A 26842-nucleotide genomic window follows, 5' to 3' on the forward strand; every position below is an offset into this window, starting at 1 on the left:
TTGTCACGTGTACCGAGATACAGTGAAAAGTATTATTCTGTGTACAGTCCCTGAATGGAGTACAGTCCACACAGATTGCTCTTTGCATGAAAATAACATTGAGCATGCATAAATGCTCATTGTGTATACATAGGCACAGGCATTGGGTGAGCATACAGAGTGTAGTACTACTCAGTAGAGAACATGTGTGAAGAGATCAGTTCAGTCCATAAGACTCCATTCAGGAGTCTGGTAACAGTGGGGAAGAAGCTGTTTTTGAACCCATTAGTGCGTGTTCTCAGACGTTTGTACCTCCTGCCTGATGGAAGGGAATAACCTGGGTGGGAGGGGTCTTGGATTATGCTGCCCGCTTTTCCCAGGCAGCACAAGATGTAGACAGAATCAATGGATGGGAGGTGGGTTTGTGTGATGCACTGGGCTGTGTTCACGACTCTCTGAAGTTTCTTGCGGTCCTGGGCCGAGCAGTTGCCATACCAGGCTGTGATGCAGCCAAATAGGATGCTTTGTATGAAGCATCTGTAAAAACCGGTAAGAGTCAATGCTGACACGGCAAATTTCCTTAGTTTCCTGAGGAAGTATAGGCGCTAATGTGCTTTCATGGTCGTAGTGTCGACATGGGTGGATCAGAACAGATTGTTGGTGATGTGGGAAATAAGAGGAGTTGGGGCTAGGAGGCTAATTCACATGCAGGGCTTTGAGAAATTTGTAACTGATGTGTACAGATTGTGTATGAAAAGAAAAAAACTCGAATAAAAACATTAAAAAACAAATACCGCAGGCGACTGTGGTGAGATAAATATTACTTACGAATTGCTGAGGTTATTGTAACAAGAGTATTCGTTTCCAGCACAAAATACTGGCACCATCAGTAAGACAGGAATCAAACTGCAAGAGAAAATCTGTACAGTGTTAATAAGATTAAAACCTCTTTCTTCATCTGCCTCTGTGTCCGAATAAAAATATGCATCGGGTAGATTTAATTCAATTCCAACTGGGAGTCAACAATCTCCATGAATTCTTTGCAGAAATTGCTCAAGCGCCCAGTTGGATCTGCTACCTTCCCTAACTGTGAAACTGAAAGCGACATCGCAGGGGAGGTAGGGTTAATGACTTAATATTAATCCCAATATCTTTAATACTGATCATGTACTCAACAAGAGGGGGCAGCACGGTGGCACAGTGGTTAGTCCTGCTGGCTACAGCGCTGAGGACCCGGGTTTGAATCCTGGCCCTGGGTCACTGTCCGTGTGGAGTTTGCACATTCTCCCCATGTGTGTGTGGATTTCACCCCCACAGCCCAAAGGTGTGCAGATTAGGTGGATTGGCCACGCTAAATTGACCCTTAATTGGGAAAGAAATAATTGGGTACTCGAAAGATTTTTCAAAATGTACTCAGCAAGAGAAACAAACATTTCAGGAACAAACACCTACTTTATGTAATAAGTTCATGGCTTTGAAATTTCCACCCTGATCAAAAACCAGGCCGACCCTTGACCCCACGGTGCTCACTGCGGCAGGCGCATCCTGAAGCAGATGTTTCATTTGCTGCTGTGAGAACAGCTGGATGTGATTTCCATTCCCCCCCCCCCCCCCCCCCGTATCCAACTCCAGATCCATCTAGTGGATGAAATGTTGAACATCATTTTGTACACAACAACAGAGGGGGGGGTCAAGATCAAGTTTTTAACCTCAAACAGTGCACAATTGATTCTGGCTGAATTAGAATCATAGAATGGTTACAATACAAGAATCACAGAATAGTACAGTGCAGAAGAGGCCCTTCACCCATCGATTCTGCACCGACACATGAAAGGCCCTGACCTGCCCGCCTAATCCCACTTACCAGCACTTCGCCCATAGCCTTGCATGTTATGATGTTCCAAGTACTCATCCAGGTACTTTTTAAAGGATGTGAGGCATCCCGCCTCTACCACCCTCCCAGGCACTGCATTCCAGACCGTCACCACCCTCTGAGTAAAAAGGTTTTTCCTCAATTCCCCCCTAATCCGCCCGCCCCTCACTTTGAACTTGTGTCCTCTCGTAACTGATCCTTCAACTAAGGGTTGAAGTCGGTCGGTGTTGCCTGGTTTTAGAGTGTATTGAGGAACACTTCTTCCTGTCTACTGTCCAGGTGCCTCATGATTTTTGAACACAAAACTCCGCTCAGCTTTCTCTTCCGGAAGGAGAATTAACCCAATCTTCTCCAATCTCTGGGCATAACTGAGGTCTCCCTAGCCCAGAACCATTCTCGTGAATATTTTCTGCACTGTTCCCAAAGCCTCCACGTCCTTCCTAAAGTGAGGCGTTGAAATCTGATCCAATGCTTCAGACGAGGCTGAACACGTGGGCACAATTTAACAAAAACATTTCTAAGCGTCATTTTTGGTGAATTTGGCGGGGTGGTCAGATTTATCAGTGAGATCCACACCAGCATTTACCCACACTTTGTTTGTTTTTTTTAGCCTTGGGGAGTTCTTTGTTGGTCGAGCCCATACTTAGAATTTTTTTCAGCAGTGGGAGCTGTAACCGTCAGCGAGGCCGGCTCCTCAGAGGACGGGCCGCCATTTTGAAAGGATGCCTCAATCTCTAAATGGTGAGGGCCCCCCACCCACGGACAATGTCACCTCCCCCACACACACATGGGCATTGTCCCACATCTTCCCCAAGTGAGGACACCCGTTATGGGGGGGCTGAGGGCCGCCCCTTTTCAGGCCTCCCAACACATCCCTTTTGGCCCCCTCTTTCAGGACCCCCACCTTTCACCCCCCCCAAAACCTTTAGATGGACACTTCAGGAGGACCCTTCATCCGCCCCACTCTTCATAACCCCCTTCCATCTCCCCTTTCATGGGCATGGCCTCCCTCAGGCCGTGGCCCTTGGCAGTGGCACCCAAGCAATGCCACCCAGACACCTTGGCAGTGCCAGGGTGCCCAGGTGCCAGATGGAAAGCCAGGGTGACATTCTGCCCTGTCCCAGACAACCCAAGGGTCTCCAGTGGCCTGGAGAACTCCCAGGTGCTGTTACACCTGGTCCACATTTGTGTGGACCATTGCTAAATGGCACCTGTGCGTTCTCTCGCTGTGGATACAGTTAGTTCCCGGGAGGCCGTTAGATTGGACTTGCATCTTGATGAGATGGAGATTGGTCTTAATTGGTTGTCAGTTGGGTCTCGGCACGTTTGGGCGGAATCCGGAACCCACCAGTGGGACTGGGCTGGTTAGATCACTAACCGATCCATGCGCCCGACAAGGATCCTGATTTTGGCCTCTCCCGCTATTTAACCAGTGCACCCGGATCCGCTCAGGACACATCCCAGCTGTTAAATAGTGCCCAGTGTTTTATATGGAGGTTGATCATAGCTTCCCTACTTTGGTCCTCCACGGCTCTGTTTGGGGTGGCATGGTGACACAGTGGTTAGCACTGCTGCCTCACAGCACCAGGGTCCCGGGTTCAATTCTGAACTCGGTCACTGTCTGTGTGGAATTTGTACGTTCTCTCCTTGTCTGTGGGGGTTTCCTCCGTGTGCTCTGGTTTCTTCCTGCAGTCCAAAGATGTACGGGTTAGGTAGATTGGCCATGATAAAATGGCCCCTTAGTGTCCAGGGACATGCGGGTTAGGTTGTGGGGTTAGGGCTGGGTGGATGGGTGAGGGAACATGGGTAGAGTGCTCTTTCGAAGGGACGGTGCAGACTCAGTAGGCCAAATGGCCTCCTTCTGCTGTAGGGATTCTATGATTATAAAGCCCAAAGATCCCAGATGCTTTATTGAGAGCTTCCTCAATCCGAGAGGAGAAAATGGAGTCAGTGACTTCTGGTTAAAATTGTGCTCATATCAGCACCTGCTGAGAACCTCACACCTGTGGGTTCACGCACAGAGAAAAGCTCCTTTAGTGAGGTGGCTGAAACTATGGACCCACTGCCCAGCACAGTCAGTATTGTTAAAAGGCAAGAACAACAAGCAAAAAAAAAAGAATAATTTGTACGTATTTACCTGGATGAGATTATTACCATCCTGCTGACTCCACTATTTTCAGTTATCTTCTCGGAAACAGAATGAAAATAACAAATTCAGTGCCACAGAATATCAACCAAGTAAGATCAGTCAAGTGTCAATTTTGTGAACAAGTATTATTTTTGAAATGTTAGAAGTACAAGAGGTAAAATTTCAACACAAAACCATAAGAGTAAGAATAGTAACTGTTAATCATGTTGTCCTGTTATGGGCCAGGGTTAAGAAAACTCCCAAATATATCATGGAGTTCACCTGACCTACAACTGTTTATTGAATTTGGCTGGGATGAGCATAAGAGCCTGCCTTTGAAGTGTTATTCAACAGAGTTCTTAGGCACTTTTAATCAAAAAATAAGCTTTATTCTACGAATTTAGTTAACATTTGTGTAAATGTACAGTAAGAATTTTTATCAACTACAAACAAAGTCCCCACACAGCTACAGTAATCTATGTATAACCCTTAATGAATTCCCCCTTAACTATTCCAATTCAATAACAATATCCAAGTAAAACCAGAAACCCCTTTTCAAAGGTATGGTCCAGCACACGGCATTCTTACTGGTATAAGACTTGTTATTGATACTCTTGTTCCCCTTTCCAAACAGCAGGTTTGAATCCCTTCCAGAAAGCAATTATCTCTTTCAAGTTATCAAGAAGTCTGGGAACAGCTTTTAAAATGAAGATAGAGAAACACTTATTCAATCTGTGCAGTTCAAAACCAGCTCCAAACTCAAGGCGAAAGTAAAACCAGAGCCACAGCCCAGCTCCACCCACACAGTGACATCACTGAAGCCATGTGATAAGACAAAAACATTTCTTAAAGGGACACTCCCATGACAGTCCAGACAGCTATGGCAAGGCAAGATTATTTTCCCTTGATTGGGCATTGCCTGTTGTGGGAAGATCAACCATCTGATTGAATGGTGGTGCAGGCTCTAAGGGTTGAATGGCCTACTCCTGCTCCGATTTCTTATGTTCCTACGTACAATGCCACATGGACTAGGAAAGTGTCAATTTGATTTCTGCCTGTGCTGGCATTAGGGGAACTACAATAATCTTAAAAGAGACCCTGGGTTCGAGGACGAGAAATTTAATCAGGGTTCCTGCTCCTGATAACCAGTGTGCAGTGACGCCCTGCTGGAAAAATGCATGACTGTGGATATCTGCGTAAAGCAGGGTCAGAATTGGATGCAGCAAGGCCAGCACGGTGGTGCAGTGGTTAGCACTGCTGTCTCATGGCGCCGAGGACTCGGGTTCAATCCCGCCCCGGGTCACTGTCCGTGTGGTGTTTTCACATTCACCCAGTGTCTGCCTGGGTCTCACTCCCACAACCCAAAAAGATGTGCAGGGTAGGTGAAATGGCCATGCTAAATTGTCCCTTAATTGGAAAAAAAAGAATTGGCTACTCTAAATTAAAAAAAAAAAAAGAATTGGATGCAGCTTCTTTCACGGTTGAATGGCCGACACGGTACATCACTGGATATTCATCAGAGACAGTGCAAGTGCCCAAGAGAAACAAATCCATGGCTTCAGGAGAGGAGGGCAGGGAAATAACAAAAGCACATCCCCTGTTACTTTGCGGGTGCAAACTGTTCCTGTCACACCTATGTAACATTAAATGTAACTGAGATACAGGTAAATAGTGATCATAAATAGGGGCTAGGTACCAATGTGTAAGGCAGTGCTCTGCGAGAGGAGGGGAGAGTCAACAGCTCAAAGCCCATCTATAGAAGTTCACCTTAAAATGATAAACATCAAGTATAAATGATACATTTCAAATGGGGTGGGGGTGAGGGAAGAATGATTCCCTGATCTTAACCATTGCGATTTGAAGAAACACTCACCAAGCAAGACGTGTCGTTCATTATTGTGTGAACCCTCGATCTCAGATCTCTATACAGACACCAGGTATAATTTAGGGTGTAGCAAAAAGATGACATATATAGCACCTGTAATACAGATCATGCAGCATTACTGCAACATCATTTATTTCTTTATTGCCTGGTGGCACATTTGATAGTGAAACTTCTGGTGTTGATGTATCCATGTATGGGGGAAACCAAAATGAGCTGACATCAAATATAAAATAGTCATTAATAAAACCAACAGGGAATTGAAGAAAAACTCTTTCACCCAAAGGGCAACTAGAAACTAGATAAGCAAATGAGGGAGAAACTATCTAGATTCTGTCAATAGGGTTACATTAGGTGGAGTGGGGAGTTTCATATGAAATACAAACACCAGCATGGTCCTTCAGGGACAGGGCTGTATGTTCTATGTAGTTCTGTGTAGCAGAGCCAGTTTTAGGGAGTACACATTCCTTGGATCATTTCCTTTGATTGGCAACTTTGATCGGGAAAACTGGGGGCAGAAGTGGCACAGGAATTAGCCCAGGCCCAATCTCGTGCTGCCAGGTGCCAAAAGGAAATACATGGCATGGCGCTCAATCCAATAGATATTTGCAGCAGTTTCACAGCTGAGCCTGTTTCCTCCTGTCCTTGTCCCCTACATATACTGCCCCCTACCAGCCACTGTGCCAATGGGTGTACTGTCCTACTTCAATTGCTACTTTATTCACAAGTATTTCCCAGGAAAATGCATACCTTCGCACAGTTGTTTGCAGGTCTATCCATGAATGTTGAAAATAATTTCAGTTTTATAATTTGTATAAACTTTCTCTCCTCCCAATCCGATCTACTGTCCTTCCCCCAGGTTAGTTCCAAGATTCCATGATTTGTGTTCTTCGAGGTGTGGATCTGGCTGGGCTAATGGCCCCACTGTTGCTTTGTGCCCCATCAGTCTGGAGAGGTGGGGTCCAGATCGGGAACATGGGCTGTGAGGAAGTGCAGTTCTGAACTTGCATTCCGTTGACCCAATAGAAAGCATGTTGGCGGTCAATGGATCTCTGCATTTAATAATAAAGTCTGATCTCAGCTGCGGTGACTGGTATATTTGATATAATTGCATTAGGGTGGGGGAAATCCTCTAGGGTTCCTGCTCCTGATCAATTTGCAGGAACATGCACTGGGAAGTGTCAGTCTGGCAATTGGGTGAGGATGGCTTTGGCTTGGCTGGGATGCAACCATTATCCTGTGGTTACACAGTTGTCCCGGTTTACACAAGAACTACCACTTAGCTGAGATGCTAGAGAGTAAACTTGGGACTATACCCCAGAAACAGTTTGGTGTGGAGAGGATTAGGAAGTAAGAAAATGCAAACGAGATTATTTCAATCACTTTAATGAGGACGAAAATTCCCTCTGGCACACTTTATGGGAATTTTAGCACTCCTAAATGCTTCCCTCATGAAGTTGCGGCTTTGTTTGTACAGGGCACTAGAGGGACCACATCTGGAATACTGGTTAACTTATTTAAGGAGAAATGGAAATGCAGTTTGGAAAAGGTTTACTAGACTAATACGTGGCATGGGTAGGTTGTCTTACGAGGACAGGCTGGGCACGTATCCGCTGGAGATTAGAAGAGTAAGAGGTGGCTTTATTTGAAACATATCAGATCCTGAGGGCTCCTGGCACGGTGGATGTGGAGAGGATGTTTCCTCTTGTGGGCGAATTTCGAACTAGGGGTCACCGTTTAAAAATAATGGGTTGCACATTTAAAAAGATGAAGTAAAAAAATGTTCTCTCAGGGAGATGTGAGTCAACTCTCTTCCTGAAAAGACGGTGGAAGCAGAACCTTTGAAATTTTTAAGGCAAAGGTGGATAGTTTATTTGTAAACAAGATGGGGTGAATGATATAGGGGGTAGGCAGGGTGTAGATTTGAGGCTACAACCAGATGAGCCATGATCTTACTGAATGGCGGAGCAGACTTGGGGGGCTGGATAACCTACGCCTGCCTCTTGTTTGTATTTTTCCCCTTTCTCCCTCTCCCCTCCTCCCCCACCCTTGAGTCTGCTTACCTGTCCTATCACCTGGAGATTGTAGCAGGCAATTCTCTGAGCACTGAAGAACTCCCCATAGAGCAAGACGCCAATCAGCCAGCAAACCGCCAGCATCAGGTCAGATAAACTCAGGTAAAACAATGGGCGGATCTGAAAAGAAACCAAGGACTCTGGATCAGTAAACCACAGCTTGCTAATCAAAACAAAATTATAGCTGCTCTTTATAAACCTCACTCCAACGCAGTGGGCTATTTACTTCCCACCTTCAAGGACACGCTAATGTCCCCGATTTATTGATTGAAGGTGTCAGCTGACCACTTTCCAGTCCACGGGTAAAGAGTGTGGGTGAGAGTTGCGAGGAAAAGTCATATTGCACTTGAAGCGTTAACTCGGTTTCTCACTCCAAAGATGCTATCAAACCTGTTGTATTTTTCCATTATCATACATTTTAATTGCTGGATTGTTGGAAGGAAGCTGGAAGAAGTCCAACTGTTAGGTCAGGAGCTAAAGGTACGGCCAAATGCAAAATAGGGTCATTTGGAACAGTCATCTTGGGTGACCTGATTGTCAGTGTCTTATTAATGACATTGTTACAGCTTAATGGGAATTACATTGTTAAACAGGTGACAGTTATTTATGGGGATAGCTGGGACACTGTTTTGGGGGGGGGGGGTAGTATTGACTGTGAACTAAATAAATAAACTCCAACAAAAAAAGCTGCTGTGTCTTAGTTTTAACTTCACCAACCAACGTGAATCCAGTTAACACTGACTTTGGGGTAATACCAATTCTAAACTTCTAAGTAGTTATTCTGGGTTAGAAAGTTGGAACACCAGGCAGGTTGGTTGCTTCTAATTGTTATCATCGACTCCCAATCTGGCTCGGCTGTGGGCAGACTGGTCTGTAAAGAACGTCTATTTAAATGAAGTCCTGCAGTCTGGCCTACATCCTTTCGACCACTCAAAGAAAGAACAAAGAAAAGTACAACACAGGAACAGGCCCTTCGGCCCTCCAAGTCCGTGCCGACCATGCTGCCCGACTAAACTACAATCTTCTACATTTCCTGGGTCCGTATCCCTCTATTCCCATCCTATTCATGTATTTGTCAAGATGCCCCTTAAATGTCACTATCGTCCCTGCTTCCACCACCACCTCCGGGAGCGAGTTTCAGGCACCCACTACCCTCTGTGTAAAAAACTTGCCTCGTACATCTACTCTAAACCTTGCCCCTCGCACCTTAAACATGCCCCCTAGTAATTGACCCCTCTACCCTGGGGAAAAGCCTCTGACTATCCACTCTGTCTATGCCCCTCATAGTTTTGTAGACCTCTATCAGGTCGCCCCTCAACCTCCTTCGTTCCAGTGAGAACAAACCGAGTTTATTCAACCGCTCCTCATAGCTAATGCCCTCCATACCAGGCAACATTCTGGTAAATCTCTTCTGTACCCTCTCTAAAGCCTCCACGTCCTTCTGGTAGTGTGACGACCAGAATTCAACACTATACTCCAAGTGTGGCCTAACTAAGGTTCTATACAGCTGCAACATGCCAACTCTTATACTCAATGCCCCGGCCAATGAAGGCAAGCATGCCGTATGCCTTCTTGACTACCTTCTCCACCTGTGTTGCCCCTTTCAGTGACCTGTGGACCTGTACACCTAGATCTCTCGGACTTTCAATACTCTTGAGGGTTCGACCATTCACTGTATATTCCCTACCTCCATTAGACTTTCCAAAATGCATTACCTCACATTTGTCCGGATTAAACTCCATCTGCCATCTCTCCGCCCAAGTCTCCAAACAATCTAAATCCTGCTGTATCCTCTGACAGTCCTCATCGCTATCCGCAATTCCACCAACCTTTGTGTCGTCTGCAAACTTACTAACCAGACCAGTTACATTTTCCTCCAAATCATTTATATATACTACAAACAGCAAAGGTCCCAGCACTGATCCCTGCGGAACACCACTAGTCACAGCCCTCCAATTAGAAAAGCATCCTTCCATTGCTACTCTCTGCCTTCTATGACCTAGTAAGAAGTTTTACAACACCAGGTTATGTCTACATATTTGTTTCTGGAACATACCTCTTCATTCACCCGAGGAAGGAGCAGCGCTCCGAAAGCTAGTGACATCGAAACAAACCTGTTGGACTTTAACCTGGTGTTGTAAAACTTCTTACTATGCTCGCCCCAGTCCAACACCGGCATCTCCACATCATGGCTTGTATGACCTAGCCAGTTCTGTATCCACCTTGCCAGCTCACCCCTGATCCCGTGTGACTTCACCTTTTGTACTGCCAGAATGATTTCACACTCTTTGGGGAGGATAGTGGTTGCAAGAGGAAGTTTGCTTTCTTTGCTCTCTGGCTGGTTACTCAGGAATTGGAGGGACTTGAATGACCCAGGAAATTTTGACCGTGTCCTTACCTCTGGGTGCCTTGCCAGCTGCTGCAATGCTGCATAGCCAATGATGGAGCCTGAACCGACAATACTGTGAGAGAGAGAGAGAGAGAGAAAGAAAACACACACAGCATAAAAATCAATCCAGAGTGAAACGGGGAAACAAAGTCAGTTTGCAATGTAAAGAGAAAAGAAAGGAGAGCATGAAAGCTCGATAGAGAGAAAGAACAACAAGAGAAAAGAGAATGAATTTAGAATGGTTAAACCCAAGAGAGAGAAACAGGGTATGAGAGAGTCAGAGAGAAACTGGTTCTCCAATATTGAAACCGCAATTAACAAATAAACCTAAATATTGATCATCTAGACCCTGATTGGAGAAATTTTATATAAATATCTATCCACAGCTATTTCCTTATGTCTGAAGAGAACCACTGGACCTTTGCTGAACTGGAGAACGTGCCTCTGGGGGACCACAGATGTGAACCTCCTCCCCTGATGGCCTGGTCAAGTTAGCAAATCAAAGCAAATTACTGTGGATGCTGGAATCTGAAATAAAAACAGAACATACTGGACAATCTCAGCAACGAGCTTTGACAAAGTGTCATCCACACTCGAAACGTTAGCTCCCTCCTCTCACAGGTGCTGACAGCTTAATCATGTCGTACAAAAAGTTCACTCCTTAATTTGTACTGAATTAACGGATTGTGGTTAGGGTGGAATGAGGAATGCGGTGTCGTCTTACAGAGTGGAATATCTGTTGTTGCTCATGAATGCTATCTGGTGGCAACAACTGGAAATGTCTGGTCATCAAGACTAGGATCTGTTGCTCTCTCCACAGACGCTGTCAGACTTGCAGAGGTCTATTAGCACTCTTTGTTATTATTTCAGATTTTCAGCATCTGCAGTATTTTGCTTGTATTTTAAGCGAGGTTCAAGTTTGGCTGAGATGTTCCTCTGTCTGAGGCCAGCAATTAAGACATTTAAAAAAAAAAAATTCAGAGTACCCAATTCTTTCTTTTTTCAATTAAAGGGCAATTTAATGTGGCCAATCCACCTCCCCTGCACATCTTTGGGTTGTGGGGGTGAGACCCATGCAGACACGGGGAGAATGTGCAAACTCCACACGGACAGTGACCCGGGGCCAGGATTGAACCTGGGTCCTCGGTGCCATGAAGCAGCAGTGCTAACCACTGCACCAATGTCAGCAAAGCTAAAGAGCTGGTCATTGACTTCTGGAAGCAAAATATTGTGCACTAACCTGACAGCATCAATGGTGTCAAGGTGGAGATGGTGAAGGCTACAAATTCCTAGGTGTGCACGTCACCACCAATCTGTCCTCGTCGTCGCTACGACCAAGAAAGCACGACAGCGCCTATACTTATCTCAGGAAACTAAGGAAATTCGGCATGCCCGCGTTGACTCTTACCAACTTTTACAGATGCACCATAGAAAGCACCCTATTGGGCTGCATCACAGCCTGGTATGGCTCAGCCCAAGACCGTAAGAAACTACAGAGAGTTGTGAACACAGCCCAGCCCATCACGTGAACCCGCCTCCCATCCATTGACTCTGTCTACACCTCCCGCTGCCTGGGGAAAGTAGGCAGCATAATCAAAGACCCCTCCCACCCGGGTTTTTCACTCTTCCAACTTCTTCCATCGGGCAGAAGATACAAAGGTCTAAGAACACACACTGACAGATTCAAAAACAGCTTCTTCCAATCTGTTACCAGACTCCTGAATGACCCTCTTATGGACTGATCTGATCTCTTCACACATCTTTTCTACTGAGCACTACGTATGCCGAGGTCCTAGGTTCGATCCCAGCTCTGGATCACTGTCCGTGTGGAATTTGCACATTCTCCGTGGGTTTCACCCCCACAACCCAAAGATGTGCAGGGTAGGTGGATTGGCCACGCTAAATTGCCCCTTCATTGGAAAAAATGAATTGGGTGCTCTAAATTTATTTTTTTTAAAGCTTTTGTTAACATTGAGGGAGAGATTGTTGCCGTTACACCACGCCACTAGGTTCTCTATCTCACTCCTGTACGCTGATTCATTGTTGTTCGAGATCCGACCCACTACAATCGCGTCATCAGCAAACGTGCAGGGCTACACGGTAGCACAGTGGTTAGCACTGTTGCTTCACAGCTTTAGGGTCCCAGGTTCGACTCCCGGCTTGGGTCACTGTCTGTGCGGAGTCTGCACATTCTCCCCGTGCCTGAATGGGTTTCCTCCGGGTGCTCTGGTTTCCTCCCACAAGTCCCGAAAGACGTGATTGTTACATGAATTGGACATTCTGAATTCTCCCACATTGTACCCAAACAGGCGCCGGAGTGTGGAGACTAGGGGATTTTAAAAAAAAAATTTTTTTTAAATATATTTTATTCAAGATTTTTTGGCCAAACATAGCAGTACATAGTGTTTCTTTTAAACAACAATAAAGCAATATAAATAACAGTGGCCAGTTTTAAACAAATAAATAAATAATATTTAAACAGAAACAAAAACAAAACTAAATGGCAACTGCCTTGTCAAAAATAGATACTCTCCAAAGTACAAAATACATTACCTATAACAAATGTCTATACATATACAATGACATCCCTGAGAGTCCGTCCGGTTCCTCCCCACCGGGTTGCCGCTGCTGTCTTCTTCTTTTCCATTCCCTCTATCTTTCTGTGAGGTAGTCGACGAACGGTTGCCACCGCCTGGTGAACCCTTGAGCCGAACCCCTTAGTACAAACTTAATCCGTTCTAACTTCATAAACCCTGCCATGTCGTTTATCCAGGTCTCCACACCCGGGGGCTTGGCTTCCTTCCACATAGGCAATATCCTGCGCCGGGCTACTAGGGACGCAAAGGCCAAAACATCAGCCTCTCTCGCCTCCTGTACTCCCGGCTCTTCTGCAACCCCGAATATAGCCAACCCCCAGCTTGGTTCGACCCGGACCCCCACCACCTTCGAAAGCACCTTTGCCACCCCCACCCAGAACCCCTTTAGTGCCGGGCATGACCAGAACATGTGGATGTGATTCGCTGGGCTTCTCGAGCATCTCCCACACCTATCCTCTACCCCCAAAAATTTACTGAGCCGTGCTCCAGTCATATGGGCCCTGTGTAACACCTTAAATTGTTATCAGGCTTAGCCTGGCACACGAGGACGATGAGTTTACCCTACGTAGGGCATCAGCCCACAGCCCCTCCTCAATCTCCTCCCCCAGCTCTTCTTCCCATTTCCCTTTCAGCTCATCTACCATGATCTCCCCCTCGTCCCTCATTTCCCTATATATGTCCGACATCTTACCATCCCCCACCCATGTCTCGGAGATCACTCTATCCTGCACCTCCTGCGTCGGGAGCTGCGGGAATTCCCTCACCTGTTGCCTCGCAAAAGCCCTCAGTTGCATATGCCGAAATGCATTCCCTTGGGGCAACCCATATTTTTCCGTCAGCGCTCCCAGACTCGCAAACGTCCCATCTACGAACAGATCTCTCAATTGTGCTACCCCTGCTCTTTGCTATGCTCCAAATCCCCCATCCATTCTCCCCGGAACAAACCTATGGTTATTTCTTATCGGGGACCGCACCGAGGCTCCCATCTTTCCCCTATGCCGTCTCCACTGCCCCCAAATTTTCAATGTAGCCACCACCACCAGGCTTGTGGTGTATTTCTTCGGTGAGAGCGGCAACGGTGCCGTCACCATTGCTTGTAGGCTAGTCCCACTGCAGGACGCCCTCTCCAATCTCTTCCACGCCGTTCCCTCCCCTTCTCCCATCCACTTACACACCATTGAGATATTGGCGGCCCAGTAGTACTCACCTAGGCTCGGAAGTGCCAGCCCCCCCCCCCCCCCCCCCCCCCCCCCTGTCCCTACTACGCTGCAAAAATCCCCTCATCACTATTGGGGTCTTCCCGGCCCACACAAAACTCATAATACTCTTCTCGATTCTTTTGAAAAAAGCCTTCGTGACCACCACCGGGAGGCACTGAAACGCAAAAAGGAATCTCGGGAGGACCACCATTTTAACCGCCTGCACCCTACCTGCCAGTGACAGGGACACCATGTCCCATCTCTTAAAGTCCTCCTCCATCTGTTCCACCAACCGCGGTAAATTTAGCCTATGTAATGTACCCCAATTCTTGGCTATCTGGATCCCCAAGTACCGAAAGTCCCTTGTTACCTTCCTCAATGGTAAATCCTCTATTTTTTCTCTGCTCTGCTCCCCTGGATGCACCACGAACAACTCACTTTTCCCCATGTTCAATTTATACCCCGAAAAGTCCCCAAACTCCCCAAGTATCCGCATTATCTCTGGCATCCCCTCCGCCGGGTCCGCCACATATAGCAACAAATCATCCGCATACAGAGATACCCGGTGTTCTTCTCCTCCCGAGTACTCCCCTCCACTTCCTGGAACCCCTCAATGCTATGGCCAGGGGCTCAATCGCCAGTGCAAACAATAACGGGGACAGAGGACATCCCTGCCTCGTCCCTCTATGGAGCCGAAAATACTCAGACCCCCATCCATTCGTGACCACGCTCGCCACCGGGGCCCTATACAGCAACTGTACTCATCTGATATACCCATCTCCAAAACCAAATCTCCTCAGCACCTCCCACAAATAATCCCACTCCACTCTATCAAATGCTTTCTCGGCATCCATCGCCACCACTCTCTCCGCTTCCCCCTCTGGTGGGGGCATCATCATTACCCCTAGCAGCCTCCGTATATTTGTGTTCAGCTGTCTCCCCTTCACAAACCCAGTTTGGTCCTCATGAACCACCCCCGGGACACAATCCTCTATCCTCGTTGCCATTACCTTGGCCAGAATCTTAGCATCCACATGCAGGAGGGAAATGGGCTTTTAGGACCCGCATTGCAGCGGGTCTTTTTCCTTCTTTAGGAGGAGCGATATCGTTGTCTCTGACATAGTCGGGGGCAGCTGCCCCCTTTCCCTAGCCTCATTAAAGGTTCTCGTCAGTAGCGGGGCCAGCAAGTCCATATACTTCCTATAAAATTCCACCGGGAATCCATCTGGTCCCGGGGCCCACCCCGCCTGCATGCTCCCAATCCCTTTCACTACTTCCTCCGTCTCAATCTGTGCTCCCAGTCCCGCCCTCTCCTGCTCCTTCACCTTAGGAAATTCCAGCTGATCCAGAAAGCACATCATTCTCTCCTTCCCATCCGGGGGCTGAGCTTCATATAATCTTTCATAAAATGCCTTGAACACTCCATTCACTCTCTCCGCTCCCCGCTCCATCTCTCCCTCCTCATCTCTCACCCCCCCTATCTCCCTCGCTGCTCCCCTTTTCCTCAGTTGGTGGGCCAGCAACCTGCTCGCCTTCTCCCCATATTCATACTGTACACCCTGTGCCTTCCTCCATTGTGCCTCTGCATTACCCGTAGTCAACAAATCAAATTCTACATGTAGCCTTTGCCTTTCCCTGTACAGTCCCTCCTCCGGTGCCTCCGCATATTGTCTGTCCACCCTCAGAAGTTCTTTCAACAACCGCTCCCTTTCCCTACCCTCCTGCTTTCCTTTATGTGCCCTGATAGATATCAGCTCCCCTCTAACCACTGCCTTCAGCGCCTCCCAGACCACTCCCACCTGAACCTCCCCATTATCATTGAGTTCCAAGTACCTCTCAATACACCCCCTCACCCTTAAACACCCCCCCTCATCTGCCAATAATCCCATGTCCATTCTCCAGGGTGGGTGCTGTTCTTTTTCCTCCCCTATCTCCAGGTCCACCCAATGTGGAGCGTGATCCGAAATAGCTATAGCCATGTACTCCGTCCCCGTCACCTTCGGGATCAGTGCCCTTCCCAAAACAAAAAAATCTATCCGTGAATAAACTTTGTGGACATAGGAGAAAAACGAAAACTCCTTACTCCTAGGTCTACTAAATCTCCAGGGGTCTACTCCTCCCATCTGTTCCATAAAATCCTTGAGCACCCTAGCTGCAGCCGGCCTCCTTCCGGTCCTGGACCTCGATCTGTCCAGCCCTGGGTCCAGCACCGTATTAAAATCTCTACCCATTGCCAACTTTCCCGCCTCTAGGTCCGGGATGCGTCCTAACATACGCCTCATAAAATTGGCATCATCCCAGTTCGGGGCATATACGTTCACTAAGACCACCGCCTCCCCTTGCAATCTGCCACTCACCATCACGTATCTGCCCCCACTATCCGCCACTATGGTCTTTGCCTCAAACATTACCCGCTTCCCCACTAATATAGCCACCCCCCTGTTTTTTGCGTCTAGCCCCGAATGAAACACCTGCCCCACCCATCCTTTGCGCAGTCTGACCTGGTCTATCAGTTTCAGATGCGTCTCCTGCAGCATGACCACATCTGCCTTAAGTTTCTTTAGGTGTGAGAGTACCCGTGCCCTCTTAAATCGGCCCGTTCAGCCCTCTCACATTCCACGTGATCAGCCGGGTTGGGGGGCTCTTTACCCACCCCCCCCCCCCTCCCTTGTCGACTAGCCATCTCCTTTTTCAATCCAGCTCCTCACCCAGTTCCCACGTAGCCGTATCTTCCCCCAACGGCGCCCTCCCGCCCCGACCACCCCACCCCATACCAGCTCCCCCTTCTCCCCAGCAGCAGCAACCCAGTTAACCCCCCCCCCCACGCTAGATCCCTCACTAGCGTAATTGCACCCCCCATGTTGCTCCCAGAAGTCAGCAAACTCTGGCCGACCTCGGCTTGCCCCCATGACCTCGGCTCCCACTGTGCGAGGCCCCCTCCTTCCCGTTTCCCTGTTTCCGCCATGATTACCATAGCGCGGGAACAAAGCCCGCGCTTCCCATTTGGCCCGGCCCCCAATGGCCGACGCCCCCAGCTCCTCATCCTCCCTCCCCCCCTCCCCCACAACATGGGGAAAGAGAGAAAAGTTACAGGGTCGCAGGATTAACAACTTGGGAAATCATCTCTTCCCCCTTTTCTCCCTCCTTCACCCCACGTAATCACCCCACCACTTTGTCCCAAACGTTCTTTTTCTAGCCCGCTTATTCCAGTTTCTCCTCGACAATAAATGTCCACGCCTCTTCTGCCGTTTCAAAGTAGTGGTGTTTCCCTTGATGTGTGACCCACAGTCTTGCCGGCTGCAGCATTCCAAATTTAACCTTCCTTTTATGCAGAACCGCCTTGGCCCGATTAAAGCTTGCCCTCCTTCTCGCCACCTCCGCACTCCAATCTTGATATACGCGGATCATCGCGTTCTCCCACCTACTGCTCCGGGTTTTCTTTGCCCATCTGAGGACCATCTCTCTGTCCTTATATCGGAGAAATATCACCACTATGGCTCGAGGAATGTCTCCAGCCCTCGGTCTTCGCGCCATAACTCGATAAGCTCCCTCCACCTCCAACGGGCCCGTCGGGGCCTCCGATCCCATTAACGAGTGAAGCATCGTGCTCACATATGCCCCGACGTCCGCCCCTTCTGCACCTTTGGGAAGACCAAGAATCCTTAAATTCTTCCTCCTCGCATTATTCTCCAGCACCTCCAGCCTTTCCACACACCTTTTGTGTTGTGCGTCGTGCACCTCTGTCTTCACCACCAGGCCCAGTATTTCGTCCTCATTCTCAGCAGCCTTTGCCTTCACGACCCGAAGCTCCTGCTCCTGGGTCTTTTGCTCCTCCTTTAGCCCTTCAATCGCCTGTAATATCGGGGCCAACAGCTCCTTCTTCATCTCCTTTTTAAGCTCTTCCACGCAGCGCCGCAGGAACTCTTGTTGGTCAGGGCCCCATATTAAACTGCCACCTTCCGACGCCATCTTGCTTTGTGCTTGCCTTCCTGGCCGCTGCTCTAGAGGATCCACCGCAATCCGGCCACTTTCCTCTCCTTTTTCCATCCGTATCCAGGGGGGATTCCCTTCTGGTTTACCGCAGTGTTTTTAGCCGTTAAAATTGCCGTTGGGGCTCCTATCAAGAGCCCAAAAGTCCGTTCCACCGGGAGCTGCCGAAACGTGCGACTTAGCTGGTCATCGCCGCACCCGGAAGTCCGACTAGGGGATTTTCATAGTAACTTCATTGCAGTGTTAATGTAAGCCTACTTGTGACACTAATAAAGATTATTATAGATGGAGTTGGAGCCAAATTATGCCACAGTCGTGTGTATTGTGTATAGGGAGTATAGTACGGGGCTAAGTATGCATGCAGCCTTGCGTGGCCCTGGTATTGAGGACTATCGTGGAGATAGTGCTGGCCAATATGGAAGTGCTGGCCAATATAGAACACAGTCATAAAGACCAGGGAAGTCCTAGATTTGATCAAGTGTGTCACAGACAAAGGCAATGGACTGAACGGTATCCTTCTGTGCTGTAGGTTTTCTGATCAATACAGCAGTAGGTTTGCTGTATCAGATCTTAATTTCTGTGGTTTAGGAACAGAGGAAAGAAAATAACCACAGTTCAGATCCTGAATACTCTTCTGCGGCCTCCAGTGTTGAATAGCCTACTGATTGTCCAGATTCATAAGAGGCCATTATGCCCGGGTCAGATGTAGAGCAAGAGGAGCTCAGCTAGTCCCACTCCCCTGGCCTTCCCCTGCATCCACGAAAGTCTGTTTTCCTCAGACAATTGTCTAATATCATTTTGAAAGTCACGATTGAATCTCCCTCCACACTCTCAGGCAGTGCACTCCAGGTACTAATCGAAAGCTTGAAGAAAAAAGTTTTTATTCATATCACTTTTTTTCTCTTTTTGTCATAAATTTAGAGTATCCAATTATATTTTTCTAATTAAGGGGCAATTTAGCGTGGTCAATGCACCTACCCTGCATATCTTTGGGTTGTGTGAGTGAGACCCACGCAGACACGGGGCGAATGTGCAAACTCCACACGGACAGTGACCCAGGGCCGGGATTCGAACCCGGGTCCTCAGCGCCGAATGCAGCAGTGCTAACCACTGCACCACTGTGCCGCCCCACCATTTCACTTTTAGCATTCACCCTAAATCAGTTTCCTCAGTTCTGGACACTGACTAGTGGGAGGGTTGCTATCATGAGAAGCCTGGAAAGAAATCACATCTTCAGGGGAAAGAGTTGCAAATTGGATGGGTAATAATGTTAAAATATTTCTTAAAAACTAACCTCAAAACCACCATAGAAAACTGTATCCACCGCAGTGCCACATATAACTATGAGAGAACAGAGTCACAGTTTACAACAAGCTCAAAGAAAGAATTCCGTTAAATTTCTCAAACTGATTTATTCAATATAATGGATTTGGATTTCAAAGGGTCACTCACTGAATCTGTCTAAATTCATTAAATTGCAACTCGCTCCTCAACTTCCTCTTTCAAATTAACCCAAATTGCTTTTATTCTCAGATTGCAGGGTGGTGTTGGACAAGGGCAGGAATCTGTCAATCAACAACAAAAACTTGCATTGTCATGGCACTTCTATCCTAGCAAAACCCAGTCTCAAGGACATGGCAGATGGAATATAATGTGGAAAACTGTGTGAATTTATCCACTTAGGTAGGAAAAACAGAAATGCAGAGTATTTCTTAAATGATGATTGGGACGTGTTGATTTCCAAAGGGACCTGGGTGATCTTGTTTGTGGTTCATTAAAAGCTAACATGCAATTGGGACGACGTGGAATTTATGAGGCGGGTGTTAGGTAAGATCCCAGACTTAGAGTCACATAACCTGATCATGGGAGGGGACTTCAAAGTCATTGATCCGGAATTTGACCAGTCAAAATCCAGGACAGGGAGGAGGCCGGCTGCGGCAAAGGAATTGAAGGGTCTTATGGAACAGATGAAGATTTCAAACAGGGAATTGATACAACCCTTCCCTCGAAACAAGGAGCTGGCGTCGGCCATTGTGTCCTTCGAGCCTGCTGCACCAATATGATCGTGGCTGATCCTCTATCTCATGCCACATTCCTCCTTTCTCCAGATACCTCTTGATGCTATTAAAATCTTTTTTAAAATCTATCTTTTTCCACCTCTAATATATTCAGTGACTTGGCCACCACAGCCTTCTGTGCTCAGGAATTCCACAGGGTCGCCACCCTCCGAATGAAGAAATCTTTCCTCATCTCATAGAATAGAATCCCTACATTGCAGAAGGAGGCCATTCAGCACATCAAGTCTGGACCAGCCCATGGAACGAGCACCCTAAGTCCATGCCTCCACTCTATCCCCTTAACCCAGTAGCCCCACCTAATATTTTGGACACTAAGGGGCAATTTAGCAAGGCCAATCCACCTAACCTGCACATCTTTTGGACTGTGGGAGGAAACCGGAGCACCCGGAAGAAAGTCACCCGAGGCCGAAATTGAACCCGGGTCCCTGGAGCTGTGAAGCAGCAGTGCTAACCACTGTGCCACCTCAGCTTAGTGCTAAATGGTCTATCCCGTATCCCGAGACCGTCTCCTGGAAAAACATCCTCCCTGCATCTAGTTTGTCCAGCCCAGTTAGAAGTTCATAAATTTCAATTAGATCTCCTCTTACCCTTCTAAACTCTAGCCCACTCGAACCAATTTCTCTCTCTCTTGCACAATCTCTCTCTCTCGCTCTTACACAGAATGATGGCACAGCTGTGTGAAGAGGCAGATGCAAGGATCACATTTCATTTCTCAAACTTGTTTTTGAATCCAACTCAGGGAGATAGGGGGCACCTCCACTTTGCTGATTTTAGGGTTCTATGTGAAATTGGTTATTGCTCTGTTTTCCAGTCAGTTCCTAAAGGATACAAGCCCATAGCACAAACATACCCATAATTTTGCTTCAATTGTTAATCGCTCTGGCAAATGTCACAGGAAGACTGTTGATGGAATTGGAACTGTTACTTTACAGTAGAAGAGGTGCTGAGGCAGGTTGTTCTGACACAGCAGAGGGAGTTTAACTCCTCATCTAACTAGTTTTCTCTGTCATTGGAGGGTTTGATGCCAACAGGCAGTGCCTCATCTATAATAGCCAAATACGAACTGAAACAGGTTCTTTCTCTCTCTCTTCAGATGCCGTGCCCTAAGAGGACATGAATGGCCATAGACTTTCATGTCTCGCCAAGGTAGTGCCTTTGCAAACAGACACCATCGCTGAATTAATGAAACAACTGCACAGCATATTCACCTATTCACATTGTGTGAACTTTAAGCAATAGTCCTTTCGCGAAGGAATGACACATCTGAGTGATACAGGTTGATACCTTTTGACAAGGTGCCACACAAAAGTTTGCTGCATAAGATAATGATGCCTGGCATTGAGGGTAAAGTGGTAGCATGGGTAGAGGATTGGTTAACTAACAGAAAGCAGAGAGTGGGGATAAATGGGTGTTTCTCTGGTTGGCAACCTGTAACTAGTGGGGTCCCTCAAGGATCAGTGTTGGGCCCGCAGTTGTTCACAATTTACATAGACGATTTGGAGTTGGGGACCAAGTGCAATGTGTCAAAGTTTGCAGACGACACTAAGATGAGTGGTAAAGCAAAAAAGTGCAGAGGATACCGGAAGTCTGCAGAAGGATTTGGATAGGTTAGGTGAATGGGCTAGGGTCTGGCAGATGGAATTCAATGTTGCCAAGTATGAGGCTATCCATTTTGGGAGGAATAACAGCAGAATGGATTATTATTTAAACGGTAAGATGTTAAAACATGCTGCTGTGCAGAGGGACCTGGGTGTGCTGGTGCATGAGTCGCAAAAAGTTGGTGTGCAGGTGCAACAGGTGATTAAGAAGGCTAATCGAGTTTTGTCTTTCATTGCTAGAGGGATGGAGTTCAAGACTAGGGAGGTTATGCTGCAATTGTATAGGGTGTTGGTGAGGCCGCATCTGGAGTATTGTGTTCAGTTTCGGTCTCCTTACCTGAGAAAGGACATATTGGCACTGGAGGGAGTGCAGAGGAGATTCACTAGGTTGATCCCAGAGTTGAGGGGATTAGATTATGACGAGAGGTTGAGTAGACTGGGACTGTACTCATTGGAGTTTAGAAGGATGCGGGGGGATCTTATTGAAACATATAAAATTATGAAGAGAATAGATAGGATAGATGCAGGCAGGTTGTTTCCACTGGTCGGGGAAAGCAGAACTAGGGGGCATAGCCTCAAAATAAGGGGAAGTAGATTTAGGATGGAGTTTAGGAGGAACTTCTTCACCCAAAGGGTTGTGAATCTCTGGAATTCCTTGCCCATTGAAGCAGTTGAGGCTCCTTCTTTAAACGTTTTTAAGAAAAAGATAGATATCTTTCTAAAGAATAAAGGGATTCGGGGATATGGTGTACGGGCCGGAGAGTGGAGGCTGAGTCCACAAAGATCAGCCATGATCTCATTAAATGGCGGAGCAGGCTCGAGGGGCCAGATGGCCTACTCCTGTTCCTAGTTCTTATGTTCTTATAGATAAAATGTTTTTTTTTAAAGCAAAGCTCTCAAGTGTCTGCGTAGGGAAAGCCAGTCTACACTCGAGGTAAGAAAAAGCTAGGGGCTGTTTGGCACACTGGGCTAAATCTCTGGCTTTGAAACCAGACCAGCCGCACGGTTCAATTCCCGTAACAGCTACCCCGAACAGGCGCTGGAATGTGGCGACTAGGGGCTTTTCACAGTAACTTCATTGAAGCCTACTCGTGACAATAAGCGATTTTCATTTCATTTTTCATTCAAGAGGGAGGCTGTGATCTAATAAATCCCTTGATCATGCTGGGAAAATAACTGGTCCTCAGCACCCTTCAGGCTCGAGACAGGAAGAAGAAGCCAGGGCTTAATGCTGGAAGTGCAGGGAATGGGAAGATTCATTGAGGGCTGAACAGGATGTCTAGACTTCATATGAGCAGCTTTCCAATGGGTTGTGATGCAGCTCATTAAGTCAAATAGATCATCAACGCCCTTGGGGCCCTCAAATTTCACAGGAGCCTGGCACTTATAGAACTATTGTAAAGTCAAGGCACAAGAACGTCCTTTAGGGAATGATGAGGATAAAGTACTTCCTCCAACACAATTTGATTTTCACAGTAACTTCATTGCAGTGTTACTGTAAGCCTACTTGTGACATTAATAAAGATTATAATTTGCTATTCAATGCAATGGATCTGGAAGGCATCCCTTTTCCGAGTGGGCGAGAAACAGATACTCAAGGCAGTTTCTAACTGGGCAAAATATATAAATAATCTTTTGAAACACATTTGGAGACTTGGTTTGATCTTTAGAAACCATTCTGGCATTTTAAATATCCCTATAATGATTTCCAGATTAAAAGTACAAAACAATGTTCCATATCTGCATTACTACAAAACAGTGACCAGTTTATCTTTGCATCGACTGTGAGGTTTGTGTGGGGGACACAATGTTTATTAAACTCCTGTTTACTTTCAGAACAAACTTCATTCACAGAACCACCACCTCCCAAGAAATATCCCATTTTAAATATGTGTGTGTGTGTGTGGGGTGGGGGGGGGGGGATAGAGGGGGCCAGGCTGCGACAGATCAGCAGACTGATGACAAACTCTTAGTTGGCACCCTCAGCTCCTGCTCCCTCCCTGTTAACGTGCCTGCTCTCCTTCCCCTTTTCACTGACCCTTCCACGTTGGTCCCTTTCTGCCTCTTCCCCTTTTCACCCCGAGCCAACACGCAAGCTGCCAGCCACCCAGGAGGAGAGTTTGATTCTCCGCCCATCCCCAAAGGAATCTGCCTGTCAGAGAGTGCCAGCACTGGGGAAGAAGGAAAGAGGAGGGGGGGAGGGAATTGGGGGGGAATGCCAGCTTTGGGGGGGGGGGGGGAGGGAGTGTCAGCACTGGAAGGGGAGGGAAAAGGGGTGGGAAGAGTGGCAGCACTGGGGATGGGAAGAGGTGCCAGCGCTGGGGGTGGGCGGAGTGTCAGCACTGGGAGGGGAGGAAGGGGTTGGGAAGAGGTGCCAGCACTGGGGGGAAGGGGGAGTATCAGCACTGGCGGGCGGGGGGGGGGGGGGAACGAGGTGTCAGCACTGGGGGGAGTGTCAGCACTGGGGGGGGTGGGGGTGGGGGGGAGCGGCAGGACTGGGGGTGGGGGGAGCGGCAGCGCCGGGGGGTGGGGGGAGTGGCAGCGCCGGGGGGTGGGGGGGAGCGGCAGCGCCGGGGGGTGGGGGGAGCGGCAGCGCCGGGGGGTGGGGGGGAGCGGCAGCGCCGGGGGGGGTGGGGGGAGCGGCAGCGCCGGGGGGTGGGGGGAGCGGCAGCGCCGGGGGGTGGGGGGAGGAGTGCCAACACTGGGGGGGGGGGGAGGAGTGCCAACACTGAGTGGGGGGGGGGAGGAGTGCCAACACTGAGTGGGGGGGAGGAGTGCCAACACTGAGTGGGGGTGGGGGGGTGGGGAGTGCCAATACTGGGGGGGGGGGAGGAGGAGAGAAGAGGTGCTAACACTGGGGGGGGGGAAAGAGGTGCCAACACTGGGGGGGGGGGGGGGAAAGAGGTGCCAACACTGGGGGGGGGGGGGAAGAGGTGCCAACACTGGGGGGGGGGAAGAGGTGCCAACACTGGGGGGGGGGAAGAAAGAGGTGCCAACACTGGGGGGGGGGAAAGAGGTGCCAACACTGGGGGGGGGGGGAAAGAGGTGCCAACACTGGGGGGGGGGGGGAAGAGGTGCCAAATTGGGGGGGAAGAGGTGCCAACACTGGGGGGGGGGGAAAGAGGTGCCAACACTGGGGGGGGGGAAGAGGTGCCAACACTGGGGGGGGGGGGAAGAGGTGCCAACACTGGGGGGGGGGAAGAGGTGCCAACACTGGGGGGGGGGGAAGAGGTGCCAACACTGGGGGGGGGGGAAGAGGTGCCAACACTGGGGGGGGGGAAGAGGTGCCAACACTGGGGGGGGAAGAGGTGCCAACACTGGGGGGGGAAGAGGTGCCAACACTGGGGGGGAAGAGGTGCCAACACTGGGGGGGGGGGAAGAGGTGCCAACACTGGGGGGGGGGAAGAGGTGCCAACACTGGGGGGGGGGAAGAGGTGCCAACACTGGGGGGGGGGAAGAGGTGCCAACACTGGGGGGGGGAAGAGGTGCCAACACTGGGGGGGGAAGAGGTGCCAACACTGGGGGGGGGAAAGAGGTGCCAACACTGGGGGGGGGGGGGAAAGAGGTGCCAACACCTGGGGGGGGGAAGGTGCCAACACTGGGGGGGGAAGGTGCCAACACTGGGGGGGGGGAAAGGTGCCAACACTGGGGGGGGGGGGAAAGGTGCCAACACTGGGGGGGGGGAAAGAGGTGCGAGCATGGCGGGGAGGGGGGGAAAAGAGGTGCCAGCACTGGGGGGGGGGGGTAAGAGGTGCCAACACTGGGGGGGGGGGGAGGTGCCAACACTGGGGGGGGGGGGGAAGAGGTGCCAACACTGGGGGGGGGGGGAAGAGGTGCCAACACTGGGGGGGGAAGAGGTGCCAACACTGGGGGGGAAGAGGTGCCAACACTGGGGGGAAGAGGTGCCAACACTGGGGGGGAAGAGGTGCCAACACTGGGGGGGGGGAAGAGGTGCCAACACTGGGGGGGGGGAAAGAGGTGCCAACACTGGGGGGGGGGGGGAAGAGGTGCCAACACTGGGGGGGGGGGGAAGAGGTGCCAACACTGGGGGGGGGGAAGAGGTGCCAACACTGGGGGGGGGGGAAGAGGTGCCAACACTGGGGGGGGGAAAGAGGTGCCAACACTGGGGGGGGGAAAGAGGTGCCAACACTGGGGGGGGGGGAAAGAGGTGCCAACACTGGGGGGGAAGGTGCCAACACTGGGGGGGGAAGGTGCCAACACTGGGGGGGGGGGGAAAGGTGCCAACACTGGGGGGGGGGGGAAAGGTGCCAACACTGGGGGGGGGGAAAGAGGTGCGAGCATGGCGGGGAGGGGGGGGAAAAAGAGGTGCCAGCACTGGGGGGGAGGGTAAGAGGTGCCAACACTGGGGGGGGGGAAGGTGCCAACACTGGGGGGGGAAGAGGTGCCAACACTGGGGGGGGGAAGAGGTGCCAACACTGGGGGGGGGAAGAGGTCCTAACACTGGGGGGGGGGAAGAGTGCCAACACTGGGGGGGGGGGAAAGAGGTGCCAACACTGGGGGGGGGGGAAGAGGTGCCAACACTGGGGGGGGGGAAGAGGTGCCAACACTGGGGGGGGAAGAGGTGCCAACACTGGGGGGGGGGAAGAGGTGCCAACACTGGGGGGGGGGAAGAGGTGCCAACACTGGGGGGGGGGAAGAGGTGCCAACACTGGGGGGGGGGGAAGAGGTGCCAACACTGGGGGGGGGGAAGAGGTGCCAACACTGGGGGGGGGGGGAAGAGGTGCCAACACTGGGGGGGGGGAAGAGGTGCCAACACTGGGGGGGGTAGAGGTGCCAACACTGGGGGGGGTAGAGGTGCCAACACTGGGGGGGGGGTAGAGGTGCCAACACTGGGGGGGGGTAGAGGTGCCAACACTGGGGGGGGTAGAGGTTGCCAACACTGTGGGGGTAGAGGTGCCAACACTGGGGGGGTAGAGGTGCCAACACTGGGGGGGGGAAAGAGTTGCCAACACTGGGGGGGGGAAAGAGATGCCAACACTGGGGGGGGGGAAAGAGATGCCAACACTGGGGGGGGAAAGAGATGCCAACACTGG

The 26842-nt window shown here is 49.6% G+C and overlaps 1 protein-coding gene across 1 annotated transcript in view; it reads right to left on the reverse strand.

Annotated features, from left to right (window-relative positions):
• tmem116 (transmembrane protein 116) overlaps positions 1-26842 on the reverse strand; it is a 67931-nt gene that overhangs the window by 40363 nt on the left and 726 nt on the right. The window contains exons 2-7 of the mRNA XM_072485465.1: positions 19407-19453; positions 10336-10399; positions 7926-8057; positions 5854-5958; positions 3990-4036; positions 808-885 (exon numbers count right to left, since the gene is read on the reverse strand). Coding sequence (XP_072341566.1) covers positions 808-885; positions 3990-4036; positions 5854-5958; positions 7926-8057; positions 10336-10399; positions 19407-19453 — 473 coding nt within the window. The remainder of the gene's footprint in view (positions 1-807; positions 886-3989; positions 4037-5853; positions 5959-7925; positions 8058-10335; positions 10400-19406; positions 19454-26842) is intronic.

Source organism: Scyliorhinus torazame, chromosome 1 (genome assembly GCF_047496885.1).
Source record: "Scyliorhinus torazame isolate Kashiwa2021f chromosome 1, sScyTor2.1, whole genome shotgun sequence".
NCBI classification, from domain to species: Eukaryota; Metazoa; Chordata; class Chondrichthyes; order Carcharhiniformes; family Scyliorhinidae; genus Scyliorhinus; species Scyliorhinus torazame.